This window comes from Lagopus leucura, unplaced genomic scaffold (assembly GCF_019238085.1).
Source record: "Lagopus leucura isolate 7727_CA_CO unplaced genomic scaffold, USGS_WTPT01 Super-Scaffold_100014, whole genome shotgun sequence".
Taxonomy (NCBI): domain Eukaryota; kingdom Metazoa; phylum Chordata; class Aves; order Galliformes; family Phasianidae; genus Lagopus; species Lagopus leucura.
In genome coordinates, this window is record NW_024962268.1 from 17,834,420 (window position 1) to 17,852,167 (window position 17,748).

Here is a 17,748-nt window from a genome sequence, read left to right on the forward strand (position 1 = left end):
ATCTGGGATGCCAAGACCATAGAATTCATCTCATCTTGCTTTGCTCTTTCCTTGTGCAAAAGCCATTTCTGTGCCCAGCCTGGCCCTGCACTTGCTGCTTCAGTACCTTTTGTGATGGGAGAAACAAAACCATGGGCAATAACTGAGAGGAGGATTCACCAGAGGTTTATACAACAGCAGAATGTGTTTTTTTTTATTTGTTGTTTTTTGGGTTTTTTTTTTTTTTCTTTCTGTTGTTTTGTTCTTTGTTTCCTTCTGGATAATCCCTAATGTTTACTTCACTTTCTTGGCAAGCAGTCAACTGTCATCTTCGCGACTTGGATCTCTTCTGCAAGCTGCAATAGCTGATTTAAAACCATGCTCTTGCACCCTTGCTTGCTTTACTTTTGTGTTCCTTGGTATCTACAACATAGAACTGCAACATGCTGTAGATCTGCCCAAGCACCATACATCACAACCCCCTGAACTCTTCAAGACCACTTCAGCCTTTTCCTGACCCAAATTAACATCGTAGCTAATTCCGTCTGGTCACTGCCTGTACACTTTTCCAGACTAATGCTGAAAATGCTGAAAGCATGAGTCCAGGCACATCCGCCTGAGCACAGCCATCACTGGCACACGGGGGAACATCCAGTGCTGACGGGGTCCCTCAAAGCCCTGCTGCAGGAGGACACACTGGGTCTCACCCCTCTACCAAGGGGTCTCAAGCCAGAGCTGAGGATGTTCCTCACTAAGGAGGTCCCTCACTGGAGATGTCAGTTATTGGATTGGTCAGTCACTCCATCACTGGAGATGTCCCTCACTGGAGGTGGGGCTCTTTCAGCTCAGCACTGTGAGAGGACACCCACTGCTGGGGAAGTCTCTTGTGTCATTGCTGAGGGTGTCCCACACCCCATCACCGATGATCTCCCTCACTTCTTCACTGTGGACATCCATCACCCTATTGTTGAGGAGAAAGCTGAGGAAGCCCTCCACCCCATCACTGAGGGAATCTCATAGCTGACGATGTCTCAGCCCCTCTCTGAGAGGGTCCCTCAGTCCAGCACTGAGGGAATCCCATAGCTGAAACGTCTCGCCCCACAGCTACGCACACCCCTCAGCTCTCCCCGAGGGGCCCCTCACGCCCTCAGCAGAGGCGCCAGAGGGACGTACGGGGTCTCCCGCCCCCCCTCGCAGGGGCCGGGCCGCGCGCCCCACTCAGGTGCCCGCGGCGCAGGGGGGGAGGGGTAGCCCCCTCCTCCGTCCCGGCAGGATCACGGGTTCGAGTCCCGGTGCGAGGGGCGGCGGCGGCGCGGCTCACCTGTCCGGGCCGGGCGGCGGCAGACTTTGCCTCCAGCCTCTATAAAAGGTAACGGCGGCGTCGAGTCAGGGCTGCCTCCTCCCCCCTCCTGTTCCCATGTATGTGCGGCAGTCTCGACCAGCAGGCAGCCACGGGCCGTCCCGCACGCCGCACTTGCTAGAAATGAACCGCACCGCGCTGCGGATCTGCGTCCTGCTGCTGGCCGGGCTGGGCCGAACCGCCGCCGGGCAGGAGCACGACCACAACGACGAGAACGCCCCGCACTCCCAGGAGAGAGGTGAGGGGAAGTGGCTGGGCTGCACAGCGCTGGCTGTGGGGTGCGCAGTGCGCGGGGCACCCCGACGGACGGAACAGCCCCCCTCCCCCGATGGGGGCTTTGGGATCGCCGAGGCGCTGAGCAGTGCCGTGCACGGGGCGCTCCAGTGCCGGCTTCGGGTTATCCCGATGCACGGAGCACCTTTGTGCTCCTGTGCACGATTTTGGGGGTGCTCTCTCGCTGAGATTTGGGGCTGCAGTGCCCCCCATTACGGAACCCCGCCTCCCCCCGCCCCGCACAGCCCCGCACGCCGCTGCCTTTGTCCCCGCTCCCGCCAACTCTTCGACCCCCGCGGGGTCCGCGTCCCCGCCCCGCGCGCAGCCTCGCATCCTGCTCCCGCCGGACAGCTCGCACCGCACTGCGGCTCGGGGCTCTCGGCCGCCCGCAGGGTCCGTGCAGCGGGGCAGGTGTGGGGCTGCACCACGTTGGGCGGTGGGATGGGGGAGCGTGGGAAGCGCGGGGCTGGGTGCTGTGGCGTGCCTCCCCTCACCCCCACGCAGAGGGCTTTCAAGTTTTGGAGTCACTTTTGGGGGGTAGTGCTCAGACCCTGTGGTCTCGGTCGCTTTTTTCATTCCGGCATTCAGTAATGTTTGGAGATAGTGCGGTGCGTTTCTTCACCCGCGGCTGAGCACAGCGCAGGGATGTCCCCGTCCCAGCGTTGCTTTCCCCGTGGGTTTGCTTTTCCGGGCTCACAGTGTGGCATCACTGTTCCCTGTGTCAAATACGGGGTGCTGCGAGCTGCTGCTGTTATTGCAACGATTCACATTTCTTACCGAGTTCTTGTTGGGCTGTGCGTGGGGTTTTGGGGACGCACTGCTCCTTGCCACAGAGATGGAGAAACTCCTCCACAGAGTGGGAGGGAGCCGGGTGACACCGTCTCCGTGCGGCTGTGAGCTGGGTGGGATGTGGATGGGAAGAAGATGTGGGCGAGGAGCAGTAGCCAGCCCTCAGTGACAGTCCTTGTGCTGGGGCCGGGTCCCGTGCACATTCCTGTCTCGTCCCCCCTTTTCGGCTCCTGCATGGGGCCAGGCTGGCAGCATCCATTGCACTCTGTAGCCTTCCATAAGGCTTTCCATGAGATTTCCTAGCGTGGGAGCCTGAGGAACCTCCGGTGTCTTTGTAGTAGAGCAGCCTATCTGTTCTCTCCCTCTTATTCAGTCCTGTCCTGCTTTGTGTTCCCTGATGCTCTCTCTTCCTCCATCTGATCTCCCTCCTCTGTTGTAATCCCCTCATTCAACTCATTCCTCTGCTTCAAGCCTCAGTCTTTCCCCAGGATTTCCCCTTTTTTATCCCATCCCTTACACCCTAATGCCCTGTAAATATTTTCCCTTTCCCCCGGCACTCTTCAAGACTATTTGGGTTCACAGGCAGCAGAAACAGACCAGGGGCCATTCCTGCCCTGTGCCTCCCCCCACAAACTCTTGCTGCTCCATGGGATGCTGCCTGCCTTGTGGGGCCCCTCTGTTTCCCAGCAGCACAAAGAACAATTCCTGCAGCGACCTGAGCTCCGGTGCAGATTAAAGGCTGATCCCCATGGCTCGCTGTTGGCCGAAGTTAATAAACACAAAAGGGCTTTAATGCAGCCAGGATTGGTGCCCCGTGGGCAGTGCACACAGCAATGGCTGGGGCTGCATGGCTGTGTGTCTGAGTGGGCAAAAAAGGGGCTGTGCTTGTGGAATCAGGCTGGGGTCTGGTGCCTTCCTGTCCATGGGGTGCAGAGGTTCTTTGCACGGTTTGTCAGGGAATGGTGGCTATCCTCTGGACCCTGTACTAGTCCTTGCCTCGAGAGCTGGCTGCAGGCAAGCATGAGCGCCCTGGCACAGTCTCTGTACCTTGGTCAGGTTATTATTTGCAGGGGACAAGGTGCTTGGATGTGTGGTATGCTGTGGACTTGCAGCTGTGCTGCTCACTGCTTTGAGACATGGTGTATCTGTGTGTCCTGATCCCTCCTGTTACAACCCACGTTGCTCTGTTCTGTGGACTTACCCTCCATGTGAGGATGGAGGGCTACACTAAGCCCTCTCTTTTCTCTGGTATTGGCTCTTGCTCTGTACAAACAGCGTTAGGTATGTAGTCCCTGGAGCCATGGGGATGTTTATGGGAGCAGCTTGCAACTTGCTGCTTTTCCCCACTGCTAGCAGCAGCTGTGCTGCTCGCAGTCCGCAGGACATGCAGAACAGTGCACTGCTAATGGCAGCGCCTGCCCCGACTCAGCGGGGAGGTGTTGTTGGATGGTGTTGGACGTCAGGAAGAAAGCAAGCTGACGGCAGCACTGGGATCCCAAGATGGAAAGAGGGAGAGGGAGTGAATACAAGGGGAAGAAAGCATTGAAAGGGGGAAGTGTTGCTGCTCTTGGGTGTGAAATACCCCCTGCTCAGGGGAGGGGTGGGCTTGGAGCAAGTAGGGAACAGAGGGACTCCACGTGGCCAAGCAGGGTGTCTTTGTGCTGTCTGCAGTGGCAGCTGGCTCCTGCTGCTGCCCCTCTGTGCCCCACAGTATTTTGCTGAGACTCTCCTTGCTCACACCTCCCAGAATGTACATTGAAGCCCTATTGCAGCACTTTTTTCCTTACATGCACATTTTTGGGAGTACACTGCAGCCCCTGCCAGGGCTGAGCGCGCCCAGAGGCAGGGCAGGGCATGCAGGGAGCTGCAGCTGCGGCACCATCACCTCCGTTGTGGTGCATGGCAACAGTTCAGCAGCAATCAGAGAGAGAAGACGTGCTGCAGCGGGGAGCTGGGATGGAGGCTGGGATTGCATTTGGGCTGGGCAGGGCAGGGGGTTAATGTGCTTGCAGAAGGACTGTGGGATTGTGAATGCCCCCGTGTGGAAGGGATGAGAGTATTGCAGGGCTGAGAGCTGAACCACAATGCCAGGGGATGCCACCCTGCAGCACCAGGGCATGCACCAAGGGACCCAGCTCCATGGGGTGGGAGATGTTGCCTCAGTGCTTGGGATTGTATGCATGGGAGATCTATGCTTTCTTCATAGGCTGAGCCGCAGAGGGAAGCAGGGAGCAGAGTGCTGGGGCTGTCTGTGGCAGCTGAGGCACGTGCAGTGTGCCCAGGTACTGTATGCCAGCCCCAGGGTGCCACAAGTTACCTGTGCCAGAGCACAAGCCTTCTGCTGCAGCTGAGGAACCGTGCTTGAGAAACTGCTGGAGTATCTCCCACGGGTCTCAGCTCTGGTGCGAGTGCCCCTATTCATCCTTCTTGTTGATGCCTTGCTGTTCCCTTCTCATACACCTTTGAGAATGTCCCACACCTCGGTGAGTGGCTCCCTCGCATCACTCCTAAGCCTGCACAACAGCTTGGGTTAGAAAGAACCTTAAAGCCTACCCAGCCCCAACCGCTGCCATGGGCTAGTTGCCCTCCACAAACTCAGGCTGCCCAGAGACCCATCCAGCCTGGCCTGGAGTGCCCCTGGGGATGGGGCACCACAGCTTCTTTGGACTTCTCTGAAATGCCACCCGTGGTGCTGGAGAAGCCTTGAGAGCCGTCCTCATCCCTGTCCCCAAGCATCCTTCAGCTGTGGCCACCCGCTGCCTGGGGCTGGGAGGAGGGCAGGATCCTGCTGGGCTTGGGGCTTGTGCCGATTGCCTGGGCCTGGGAAAGTGTGCCTTTTCCTTTCTCACCATGAGATGGAATCTGCTCCTATTAATAGCAAGTGTCTGTCAATGGCTGTTGTCAGGGGGGCAATGGGGACCAACATGGTGGCCCTCCTGCCTCCCAGCCATCCTGGTAGGCACTCACCCTAATGAGGGATAGAGGTATGGAGCTGGATGGTGCTTACAGGATCTGATGGGGACACAGTGGGAGCAGCTGGAAGAGCATAACTGGTGCTATTCAGTGATGGGAGCGATATCTGTGAATTATTTTCCACTATAATGATAATAACCAAGCATCAAGCTCTGGAGTTTTCTCTCTGCATGGAGGAGGCAGTGCCCTTTGGGAGCATTTCTGGTTCTGGTGAAGGAGGAGGAGAACGAGCAGGCAAATGCTGGGAGAGCACTGAGGCAGAGCGTGCATGGCTGCTGTAGGACCAGGAGTGCTCCATGGCAGAGGTGTGTTTGCAGCCAATCTTTCCCTTCCATTCATGCTCTCTTTTTCTTTTTTTTTTTTATTCTCAAGGTCCCAGTGACAGCCATTGGAGTTATGAAGGTAAATACCCTGCAGTTGCTCCTACTTTCGCCACCACCATCAGACCCTGGGCTCCAGCCAGTCCTGGTTAATGATTACCAGGCACACTCAGTGTCACACCCTTCCCTCCCTGCACCATGCTGGTTCAGCAGTGACTGAGCCTGGGCCATTTGTGAGGCAGCAGTGGGATCCCCTGTGCCTCAGTGTGGAGGTCTCTGGGGTTTTGCCTCCCCAGGCAGGCACAGGCCCGTCCCATGCCATTCTCACTGACAGGCTGTACTGGGACTTTGCCCGAGGATCACCTTGTGTCCTTGCACCATCTCCTAGAGCAGGGTGTGCAGGGGGACGACGCTGGCTTGCAGTGGCCCAAGGCAGAAGCTGCAGATGGTGGCACCGTGCTCACAGGGGGCCATGCCTGCCAGCAGTGAGTGTGATGAGCTGCAGAGCTCCCCTGCCTGCCAAGTCCACTTGTAAATGATATTCTCACACTCTTCCCAAACACCCCTAAAATAGACTTTCCTGGCAGCTCACCACGCTCAGAACCCTTTCATGATGCAGCCACGAGCGGTCATATGGCAGCATAGAATCATGGAATCATTAAAGGTTGGAAAAGATCTCAAAGATCATCAAGTCCAACCGCCAACCCACCACTACCATGCCCATAGAGCTGCTCATGAGCTGACTTGGTAGAAACCTACCCTTTGTGCGTGGTGCACGGCCCATCTCTTCTCCTGCACCCACCAAACCCCCAGGTCCTGTCCCTGCCCGCTCTCACCACTGCCCTTTCTCCATGCCAGATCCAGGGCAGTGGGCCAAGCACTTCCCAGAGTGTGCAGGCAACATGCAATCTCCCATCAACATCAACACGGAGACGACCATCTTCAGCCCCCAGCTGCGACCCATCCAGCTCTCCGGCTACAGCCTGCCTGCCAGCCAGATGCTAGAAATGAAGAACAATGGGCACACAGGTGGGTGGGGGAGCTCGCTATTCACTGTGTTGGGTGTTGGCTTCAGGAATTTATTGTAATTCGTGTTTCCTTTAGAAATTTGTTCCTAATGCAGGTTTGCAGCCATTGGTTCCTTTCCTACATGGCACTTTTTTCAAAGGAGAAATCATGGCCTTGTGTGAATTAGCCTCCATGGTACCGCCTCTCTTGTAGGACACTCTTCTTGAAGTCTATACTTTGAGATGCTATCTGAGGATCTTAAGACACTTTTAAAAGGCTTCTGCAGTTTTAGAAGGGCTTTTTTCTCTCTATCTAGCATGGTGAGACTGATAGTAAAATAATGTGAACAGATTCTGTCCCAGCTTTCCAGAAACCTCATCAGCTCCTCCCTGCAGCAGTGGATCCTGGCTGCCACCAGCTCCTTCCAAAAGCACTTCCAGCCCTGTGCATGCTGCTCAGAGTGGGACCTGCTGGTAGTGATGGCAGCTGAAGAACTCTCTGAGGCTGCAGCAGGATAGCTCCATGCCCTTGCCCGTGGGAGCTGATCCCTGCATGCTGCAAACCCAACAAGTCAGACTTGCTGCGCACGGCATGCCCAGCACTCTATTTTATAGCCTCTTGCCCTAGCTGCCTGCATAGCTTAACGGTCTGAGGTCAGTGGTTGCTATTTTAGGCACCCTGGCATCTGGTGCTGTTTGGTGTTCACAGAAACACTTGTAGCATTTTCAACCAGAGGGGCCAGGGCTGAGGTAGTTTTTCATGTGCTGACCTCTGTGATCACTCAGGAAAAATAGAACGAAGTGAAAAGTTGCAAGTCAGCTAGGACAGCTCTACAGTTACTCCTTACACAATGTATATGTTGAAAATGACTCAGATGAATGCTAGGAAAGCACCAAGTTAGATATACAATAGAAACATGGGAGGGTATAAATGCACAGGGAGGAAGGAGTGTATTTGAGTTCTGTATCTCTGTGCCCGGTGGCGCAGGGGAGGACAGATGACTCATCACAAACCTGTGCCCTAGTGATGTGATTGAAACACTTCACCTATAAGGATGGGACAGAATCACCAAAGTTGGAAAAGATCATCCAGTCCAACCATCCACAGCCTCTCCCAGGGATACTCGTGATGTTGGTGCTTGTCCCCCCCATAGCTCAGCCCTTAGGTTATCTACAGCACTGTTCTGCTTGCCAGGTATCTGGAGCTCAACTTTGCCCTAAACCACACCTAAAGGTAAAGGCAAAACCAAATACATGTGCCCTGTGTCCAAACTAACTCTGCTCTAACTCTGCAGATTTCATGTGATGCCAGGCCCAGTGCTGGCCAGGCCTGCAGGCTGCTCTGTTTGATGCAGCAGTGATGCAGCTCTACGCTCCTTTAGGTGTACATCACTGCCAATCCCCTTATCCTCTATCCACAGCCTCTTTGTGTTATTCCCACATAGCGAATACAGTTATTCACTGGGTGTTCTGCAGGCTGAACCTTGCTTCATAGCACGGCTCTACCCATTGCCCTACCCTCAACCTCGTTTAAGATCCAAAACCACTTTGTTTGTTGTCACCAACCTCCCCCAGCCCAAGGTGACTCCTTCCCTTCAGCCATTCTGCCTTACCAACTGCACTCTCCCTCCTTCTGCAGTGGTCCTGAAGCTGCCTGAGTCCTTGGCCATCACGGGCGGCTACGCACAGCAGTACCGTGCCGTGCAGCTGCACCTGCACTGGGGCTCACCTTCGAATCCTGGCTCCGAGCACACCGTTGACCACAAGCGCTTTGCTGGGGAGGTGAGGAGTGTTCTGTCCTGCTGCTGGGCTGGTGGCACAGGACCGTGAGCTGCACACAGCCAGCTCGGGCTGATCTCATCCCTTCTGGTACAGCTGCTGTCCTCCAGGGCGGGTTGTCTGCCCATGTTCAGGGCAGCTCTTGGTGCTCACTGCTATGGCACCTTTATCCCACTTCACCAGCAATGTCCCCCAAGCAGGAGCTGCATCTCTCCCCCAGAATATATTCTGTCCAAGGAAGTGAGCACCATCCAGGGGTGCCCATCCCACATTGGGGCTGTGTTTCCTTTCAGCTCCACGTGGTCCATTACAACACCAAGTACGAGAATTTCAAGGCAGCCCTAACTCAACCGGATGGGATGGCAGTGCTGGGGGTCTTCCTGGAGGTGAGCAGTCCTTGAGCAAGGAGGGGAAGGAAGAACAACATGATCTAGAGGATGGAGAAGGGGACAGAAGGACATGAGGCCCTTTGCCAGCAGCCATTCCTTCCATCACTGCTCTGTTGCAGGTTGGGCCAAGGGAGAACCCATATTACCAGCAGATACTCGAGCACCTGCATAGCATCCAAGGAGAAGGTAATGCCCTGCTGGCACTGCAGAGGAAGGCTGTAGCAGCTGTTGGCTCTGTGCACAGGAGAAGCTTGCACAGCAGCAGTTCACCGCTGCCCCATTTCTCCTCACAGATGATGAAGTCCTTGTGCCCGGGTTCAACATTGCTGGCCTGCTGCCTGACAACCTGCACCTCTACTTCCACTACAACGGGTCCCTGACCACCCCACCCTGCCATGAATCCATCAAGTGGACTGTCTTCAACCAGACGGTGATGCTCTCCAAGGAACAGGTCTGTTGGCCATGTGCATGCTGGATCTTGGCTCCCCAGGGCATCCCGCATCCCACCCCACTCACACTGCTTTCCTCACAGATGTCCATACTGGTGAGCAGCCTGCACACAGATGACCACCGCCTCCTCATGAACAACTTTCGGCAGGACCAGAGCCTGCACAGGAGATGGGTGCTGGCAAGCTTTGAGCCCAGCTCCTCCCGGGAGAGGCAGGTGCCTGCAGGTAAGGAGTGCGTGAGCATCCTGGGGGGGAGGAGTGATGCTTCAGAGCTCTGCTTCTCTTGGTGAAAGGTTTGTGCATGGGTTGGCCCTGCTCCTGTCCTTAGTTTGTCCTCAGAGCACTTCTAGCACTGGTGGTTTCCAGCTATGACTCGAAATTCCTGTTTGCCCTCAGGTGTGACTATCTCTGCATCACTAAATCCGTGCCATTCTCAGTTCTCTGAACTCACTCAGGGTTTTATTTTTTTGCTGTCCAACATCCTGTTCCCTCTCCCTTTGGGCGGCGTTTCCGATGCCCTGTGTCACACTGAGTAACAGCACCAAGGCCTGGGGCAGTGCTGGGGCTTTCCCTGGCCATGGGCTCTCATCACTGCAGTGCCCGGGCAACACCATGAGAATGCTTCACTGAAGTCTAGCAGATAAAATCTGCCGCATTTTCTTTGTCTAGAATCTCACTTATCAAAGAAGGATATCGGGTTAGGCTGGCATTGCTCTATCTTTGGTAAACCTGTTGGCTGCTTTATCGTGTTCACCATTTACTTCCAAGCCTCTTGACACTTTCTGCAGAAGCTGCTCCCTGGCATTGTAGAGGTGGGGGTGGAGGTGCAAACACTGCTTTTTTTCTCTTATTTGCTATTTCTATCAAAGCCCTGAGCTCATACAAAGCCCTTGTCCCCAAGCAGCATTGGCACTGCTGTTGTCGTGGTGGTGGCTTCCCTGAACCATGGGACACTGCCACCGATAGTGCCAGCCGGCACCACACAGAGAGGCACAGAGGCGATAATGCAGCTGTGTGCAAGCAGCACCATTGTGCTGGGTAAATATTTGCCTGGCACAGCCCCGGCCCAGCATTTAGGGCATCGACATGCACTGGCCATCCTATGCAGGGAGCAACGTGAGCAGCCTGGCTCTAGGGCCAACCTCTTGTCACTTCTGGCAGAACCCATAATTGTGTTCCCCTCACCTCTGGGCACCCCCTGACTGTGATGTGTCTCTTTCAGGTGATGGCACCTCAGCAACAGCAGGTAGGGGAGATGCCGGGGATGCAAAAGGGACTGGGGTGCCTGGTGGGGATGGGGTTTCTGGCAGCCTTGTGCTGCACTGAGGGGCAAAAAGCCAGGGGGGATACTCTAGATCCACCCTGGTGTCCCTGCAGCATGCTCTCACACTAGTTCTTGTTTCTCAGCAGGACACACCAGCTCATTTCATGCAGGTAAGCATGCTGGCTGCTGGCTTTCTGTTGGCTGCCACCAGCCTGGCACCATTCCCCCCCCAACCAACCTTGTATCATTTTTGGGCTCAGGAGATGTGTTGGCTGTGCTTTTTGGAGTGCTCTTTGCCATCACAATGCTGGCTTTCCTGCTCTACGTCTACAAGAACCGCAGCCAGAATGCACGGTAAGTGATGGGAACACCAGCAATGGGCAGCAGTCCTCCCCAGGGATAGCAGCACCCACTGCAGGACAGCTGTTAGCAGGGCCCCCTCCTGCTCTAACCTATCCTCTTCCTTCCTGCTCCAGGCTGGACTCACCCACTAAATCCAAGGTCATCTACACAGCAGCCACAGCTGAGAACACCGCCTAAGCCACTCCCACTGAGCTGCAGGAGGACCTCCAGTAGCTGCATGGACTGTTCACCTGGGACAGCACCTAGCCTAAGGGGATATTTTTGTTACAAAAAGGATAAAACCATTAAAAAAAAAACAAAACAACTACGATAAAAGCTTTTTGCTCTGCCAGCCACCTCTTGCAGAGGAAGCATCAGCCTCCATCCGTGCATACGGCAGAGCTCCAGAGCAAGCAGTGCAGGGCTCCTTGCACAGTCCCACCCTGCCCTACATCGCTCTGGGACTTCTTCCTCCTCTTATTTGTGCAAAGTGTTGGAAAAATATCACAGCGCCGTGAAGAAATGCAGAGGTGACGGTGGCAGACCCACCACTCCTGGCTAACCCCCGCCCTGCTCCCCTCTGCAGCTGGAGCCAAGAGCAACAGGCTGGGCATGGAGCAGGAGGAAGCCTGTGAGCAGCCTCCACCCCAGTGCATCAGTCAGAGCTCTATACAGGAGCAGGAGGAAGGATGCTTGCATGGCCAGCACACAACTTTTGCTCACCTCTGGTGCTTCTTTTATTGGTACAAAAGCCCACTGTGGACAAAACCGCCTCTCAGCCCTGAGCCCATTGGCAGTCCTCCCTGTCCTGTAGCAGGTTAACAGGGGGGTAGCTGCCTTAAAATCCCCTTTTGACTCAGTGAGAGGGCAGTGATCCCCAGAACAGCCCCAAGCCCCCCTCCCCAGGCGGTGCCAGCACCAGCTGCGGCCCACCGCTCACCCCAAGCCCTTGACTGCACGTCCACCAACAATGGTGGATGCGTTCTGCCCCCATTCCTCCACATCATCCCCTAACCTTGCCGTGCCAACCCCCATCTGCCCACCCTGGGATGCTCACTACAGTTCAGTGCTGGGGCTGCATCTCCCAGTACAGCAAGTCGAGATGGAGAAAGTAGCACCAAGCATTCAGTCCTGGCCCCAGCAGCACCTCACAAAGCCACTTCCCAGGAGAGGAGGAGACATTGTGTCCCCTGTAGGCACAGGGGACTGCAGGACATCTTCTGTACCAGGGGGAAAAGTGAGGGGGCTTCCTGGGCTTGGGCTTCCAGCAGTCCAAGGAAGTACTTCCCAGGTGATAGCTCAGGGCCAACAGAGCTGAGTCCCCCAGACTGAGTTGTCCCCAGAGGGGCAGAGGAGCAAGCCGGTCACAGCACTGCTGCTGCAGCCAGATGGCAGCATCTGTCCCTGCTGGGGCTGGCCAGGGTCCCCCGTTCCAGGAGAAAATGTATTGCAGAAAAGGCGACGGCCAACCTTGCCGCTGACAGGGGAGGGCAGGGGCAGCTGGGGATGGGAACATCTGCAGGGCCTCAGGATGCTGGCTGGGGGCTAGCTCCACTCTGTGCACCTGCAGGAAGCAAGCGGTCAGTTTTTACCAATTAACTTCCTCAGAGAGGCAACAACCCAAACCCTGGAGTCTCTTCCTTTTAGCTATCACCTTGCTTCAGTCTCCAAGACACCCTGCCCCACCTCAAGACACAGTAACCAAAGAAAACTCCATTTGGGTGACTTACAGAGCAGGAAGCGGCGCAGGTTCTGGACAGAGCCCCCCGACAGCATATATGCCCAGACAGCAGCAATGGCCATCAGCACATAGGAGGGCACCAGGCTGCCTACATACAGCGGGTTGCAAAATGTCTGCAGAGAGGAGAAAGGGAAAGGGTGAGCAGGATCTCTCATGGCCTAATTGTCACACACAGCCACAGTGTCCCCCTCTTAGTTCGCCCCAGCACTCTGGGGAGTGGCTGGAACAGGATGGGGACAGAGCAGCATCACTCATGGTTCCAGGGGTAGGAAACTAGCTCCAGGGTTTGGTTAGTGATGGGCACAGCCCATGGGGAACTCCTAGTAGGGAGTTATGATCTCTACGTGCTTTGCTGGTGCACATCTAGTGAGGATGTATCAAGCTGTAGCCCAATATGTAGTATGAATTTAGCATAGCACAGTAGCAGGAGTAGCTGCTCTTCCACAGGCACAGGCACCAGCATACCCCACAGCCACCCCTAGTGGCAGCACTGAGCTCTGCTCCCGGCTACTTACCGACCCTGAAACAGCCAAGTGCATGACAACGACGGCCACGACCTCCCACCAGTGTCGGTTCTCACAGCCATGGAAAAAGAGGATGCCCCAGAAGGTGTGCAGGAAGATCAGCACCATGGTCATGAAGGCTGCCGGGACAACAGTGGGGAGGTAATGGAGATTCAGTAATGCTGCAAGGTCAGGGCTGGACAAGGTCACAGGGGACTACAACACCACAGACTGGGGCTGCAAGTGGCTATGATACAGCTATGTGTCTGCCACCCCTGTGATGAAGGCTCAGGGCACAATCCTGTCCTCACCTGAGGTCAAGAAATAGAGCTGTGAGTCCCCATGGATGCCCACGGTGCCAGGTCCCAGAGCATCCGCCAGGAGGTTGATCATGGAGAAAGCACCGCTCATGAGTCCAAAGCCCACACCAGCCACTGCCAGGACACAGAGAGGCTGTGACACCCCAAGGACACAATCCCCCCCCACCCAAGCACCTCCAAGACCCCAGGAGACCCAACCTCGTCTTCCCCATGCAGCACTCACCATATGCCATTTGCTGGATGGAGATGGGGGAGCAGCCGTCCTCGCTGAGGGCCACCAGCCCCTCGATGGCCTTCCTGCAGGGGACAGTGTGATGGGGCACCACATGGCACCCTGGATGGACGGGGCAAGGGACTGGGGACTGTCCTGCACCAGCCCACGCCTCTCATGAGTGTGAAAAAAGGGTACAGTTCTGCTGCTGGCAGGCACCTGGCCTTGTCCTAAATGACCCTGAGGTTGATTAATGAATCAACAGGCACTCTGCACGTTACTGAGAACCATTTAGGACTCTGCTGACAGCTCCTGGAGTGCTGACCGAGGGCAGCATGTGGCTGCCAAGCTGGCCGTCACTGCAACAGGCACCATGGGACCTCCTTGAATTTTTTTCCAGAGAGCAAGACAAGCACACGCCAATGCTCAGACACAGGCTGGTGGGATGCTGCAGGCAGCAGCACCCCTGGTTGTGAACACAGTTCAGGCATCAAAGAGCTGAGATCTCAGGAGTTGTATTTTCTATGAGGTGGTGAAAAAATGCAAGGAAGTGCAGAGAAAAACACTGAAAGCTAGAAAAAAATCAATTTTGGGCAAAGAAACACAGAAAGCTAAGTGTCCTGAATGTCACTGTGCAGCCAGGAAGGCAGTGGTGCTGGCACTGCCGTGGCTCTGCAGGGCGAAGCACAGATCTCTGCTACCCTCTGCCTGCCTGCCGCAGTGCTGCCACGAGGAGCGGCATGAGCCCTCCTCCTCTTCCTCCTCCTCCTCCTTGCTGCTGCTGCAGACACCGCGGGGCTGGGCCCAGACTTTGCCCTGTCCAGGCAGGGGTGTGCCACCCACAGCAGCCTGGGCTGGGGGAAGGCAATCCTGCACTCACAACACTGCTCCAGATTGGGCAGACTGCAGTGCTGCGGAGCCTTAGAATCTCCTCCAGGCTCCTTCTGCTGATGCAGAGCTATTCCTGGGAAAGGGATGAGGCTTGCGACAAGGGCTGGTCCCTCACCCTTTTGCATCCTCCATGCAGCAAAGTGGGAACCTTCTTGTCTCTGGCATCCCACAGGCATTTGTATGAGCTGCAGGAGCACTACCCACTCCAGTCACAAGAAGGGCAGGCAGTGAGGATGCTACAGGAGCTTAAAATCACAGCCAACTCACACTGAGATCAGGAAGACACTACCACACAGTCAGCCTCCAGCCCTGCAGACCTGGGGCTGCTCTTCTACGCAGACATCCTCCACCTTAACCCACCTCTGTGCGGCGATTTTGGCCGTAAGACCTTTTGCCTCATAAAACCCCCTGACTGGGACCCCGAGCAGCAGGATGATGTGGCACACAGGGTCAGAATGGCTTCTCCTGGCACCAGGCTCACCGACATTACGTGCCCCCAGCCCGGAGCCAGGCCAGAGCTGCCCTTACCTGAGGAGCTTGTAGTACAGGAAGCGGAACGCCTCCTGCAGCAACACGGAGAACATCACCCCGAAGATCAGGAGCCCTTTCTGCAGCGGCTCATCACGTGGGTCGCTAGCCTTCACAGCAATGAACCAGATGAGGGAGGAGAGCAGCAGTGAGACTAGCCAGAAAAATGCCCTAGGGAGGTGGGAAACAGCAGCTGAGCTGTGTGGGCACCAGCACAGAGCCATGGTAGGGCTCAGTCCCTGCTGCAGGAGGGCTAGCATCAGTCCTGCAGTGCCGCTGGCTCCCATGCTCCTACAGACCCCGTCCCTGCCGTGCCACAGCTATAGTGGCACTAGTGCAGTGGTTGAGCAGACACTGGCACCAGTATGAGTAGTGGTACTGGTGGTGCTTTCATGCTCACAAGGTGCCCACCAGCACCCAGAATGGTGCTCAGGCACCTGAACCAGCACTAGTACTGTGCCAGCCCCCTGCATGCACTGCTGTCAGTGCCATAGTGGTGTCCAGACACCAGATTGGTGCCCTGGCACCAAATTGGTGCTCCACCACTCCCACACTGGTAACGCTACAGTACTGGTGCCGTGACATCTCTGCACTGGTACCAGTGCCATACTGGTGCCTGAGCTCCCCGCAATGGTACCAGTCCCATACTGGAGTCCCAGTACCAGAGCCGGTACCACACCAGCGCCTCATGTCCCCCCCGGTACAGCTCCTATAGAGATGCCCCTATGTCACCGTAGTGGTACCACCCCCACACCAGTGCCCTATGTCCCCCACCCCGGTACCACTCCCGTCCCGGTGCCACGATGCTCCCGTACCGGTACCAGTGCCACAGCACCGTACCGTGCCCCGACATTCCCCAGCCCCGCACTGACCCCGCGATGAGGATGATGATGCGGAGGGGGTCGCGGGCGATGGTGAAGAGAAAGAGGCTGAACGCGGGCCCGAAGGCGATGAAGGTACACCCGAAAAAAACGGCGAGCGTCATGGCGGCGGGGCGCGTGGTACGGGGGTGGGGCTGCGGCGGGACGGGACGGGGCCCGACGGGGCCCGGCGGCGGCGGCGGCTGCTCCCGGCCCGCGCCCTTCCGGGGCCGCCTGACGTCACACGCCGCGGCGCACCGCCGCCCGGGCCGGAAGAGGCGGGCGGGCGGGGAGGGGGGAAAATGGGCGTGACCACCCGAGGGGGGCGTGGTTTGCGGGTGGGCGTGACTGGGTGCGGTCTGACTGCGGGGGCGGGGCGGAGCTTCGGCGTGGGAGGGGTCTGCGCTGTGGGCGGGGCCTGATGGAGGCGGGGCCTCCCGGGAAGGGAGGGTGCCGTCATGGCGATGTGGGGTTGTGCTTTGGCGTGGCCGCCAGCGTGGGCGAGTTGAGTGCAGTGCTGCGGCTGGGGCAGAGCAAAACCGCACAACTGCACGGGCTGGGCAGAGAGTGGGCACAGCAGCCGAGTGGTTTGGGACTCAACACGAACTGACGTGAGTTCTTGTGGCCCAGAAAGCCAGCAGCATCTTGGGCTGTCAGCAGGGGGGGCAGCAGGGAGATGGAGGTGCCTGTCCCCTCTGCTCTGCCGTGCTCCGCTCTGCTCTCCTTTCATGAGGCCCCATCCGCAGTACTGCATCCAGGGCGGGGGCCCCCGGCGCAGGAGGGATGCAGAGCTGTGGGAGCAGGTCCAGAGGACGCACAGGGACTGTCACAGAATCGTGTGAGTTGGAAGGGATCCTTAAAGGTCATCCGGTCCAACTCCCGTGCAGTGACCAGGGACACCCGCAACACCCATCAAGTGCTCAGAGCCCCCACTCTGACCTTGGATGGCTCCAGAGATGGGGTATCCACCACCTCTCTGGACTACCTGTGCCAGTGCCTCACCACCCTGAATATGAAAATCTTCCTTATATCCAATATAAATCTCCCTTCTTTCAGTTTGAAGCCATTTCTCCTGTCCTATCACTACAGAGTCTGTCCTCTCTTAGACACAGACAGGCCGCCCTCAGTTCTGCCTCAGCCTCCTCTTCCCCAGGCTGCACAGCCCCAGCTCTCAGCCCGTCCTCACAGGGAGCTGCTCCATCCTGACCATTCGTGCGGCCCTCCTCTGGACGCTCTCCAGCAGACCCCCGTCTCTGCTGTGCTGAGCACTCCAGCTGTGGACGCAGCGCTCCAGGTGCGGTGTCACAGCGCAGAGCAGAGGGGCAGGATCCCCTCCCTCGCCCCGCTGGCCGTGCTGCTTCGAGTCTTGCAGTGAGTTTCTTATCCATCAAACAGTCCACCCATCAAATCCATATCTTTCCAATTTGGAAAGAGGGTTGTTGTGGAGAACTGTAATGGAGATGGAATACCTCTTCTATGAAGAAAGGCTGAGGGAGCTGGGAGCTATGAAGAAAGGCTGGGGATGTTCAGCCTGCAGAAGAGAACGCCCCAGGGAGTCCTTATTGCAGCCTTCCAATGTTCATGAGTAGGGGAGTGACCAAACTTTTTCCATGGGCAGACAGTGATAAGAAAGAAGGAATGGCTTTAAACTAAAAGAGGAGGGATCCAGATTGGATGCTGGGGACATTTTTCATTGAGAAGGAGGTGAAGTGCTGCCACTTCTGCCCAGAGAGCTGTGGTGCCCCATGCCTGGACGTGCTCAAGACCAGG

The 17,748-nt window shown here is 56.6% G+C and overlaps 2 protein-coding genes across 4 annotated transcripts; one reads left to right on the plus strand and one right to left on the minus strand.

The window, feature by feature from the left end:
* Positions 1-1,363: 1,363 nt before the first annotated feature.
* LOC122182270 (carbonic anhydrase 9-like) lies at positions 1,364-11,249 on the plus strand. Of its 3 annotated transcripts, none has more exons than XM_042875405.1 (12): positions 1,364-1,577; positions 5,747-5,776; positions 6,553-6,723; positions 8,341-8,483; positions 8,774-8,866; positions 8,989-9,055; positions 9,163-9,320; positions 9,402-9,543; positions 10,541-10,564; positions 10,726-10,752; positions 10,843-10,936; positions 11,059-11,249. In XM_042875405.1, exons 1-12 carry the CDS (start codon positions 1,397-1,399, stop codon positions 11,120-11,122), a joined length of 1,194 nt encoding a protein of 397 aa, XP_042731339.1. In that variant the 5' UTR covers positions 1,364-1,396; the 3' UTR covers positions 11,123-11,249. The 3 variants fall into 3 exon arrangements, with proteins under 3 accessions (XP_042731339.1, XP_042731340.1, XP_042731341.1); XM_042875406.1 differs by having other exon boundaries at positions 10,729-10,752; XM_042875407.1 differs by lacking the exon at positions 10,541-10,564 and having other exon boundaries at positions 10,729-10,752.
* A 388-nt stretch (positions 11,250-11,637) lies between these two features.
* Positions 11,638-16,145, minus strand: LOC122182271 (gamma-secretase subunit Aph-1b-like). The gene is made up of 7 exons (XM_042875408.1): positions 15,991-16,145; positions 15,119-15,289; positions 13,712-13,785; positions 13,480-13,602; positions 13,181-13,308; positions 12,655-12,778; positions 11,638-12,488 (listed from the first exon to the last, which is right to left on the minus strand). Exons 1-7 carry the CDS (start codon positions 16,101-16,103, stop codon positions 12,451-12,453), a joined length of 771 nt encoding a protein of 256 aa, XP_042731342.1. The 5' UTR covers positions 16,104-16,145; the 3' UTR covers positions 11,638-12,450.
* Between the last annotated feature and the right edge of the window lie 1,603 nt (positions 16,146-17,748).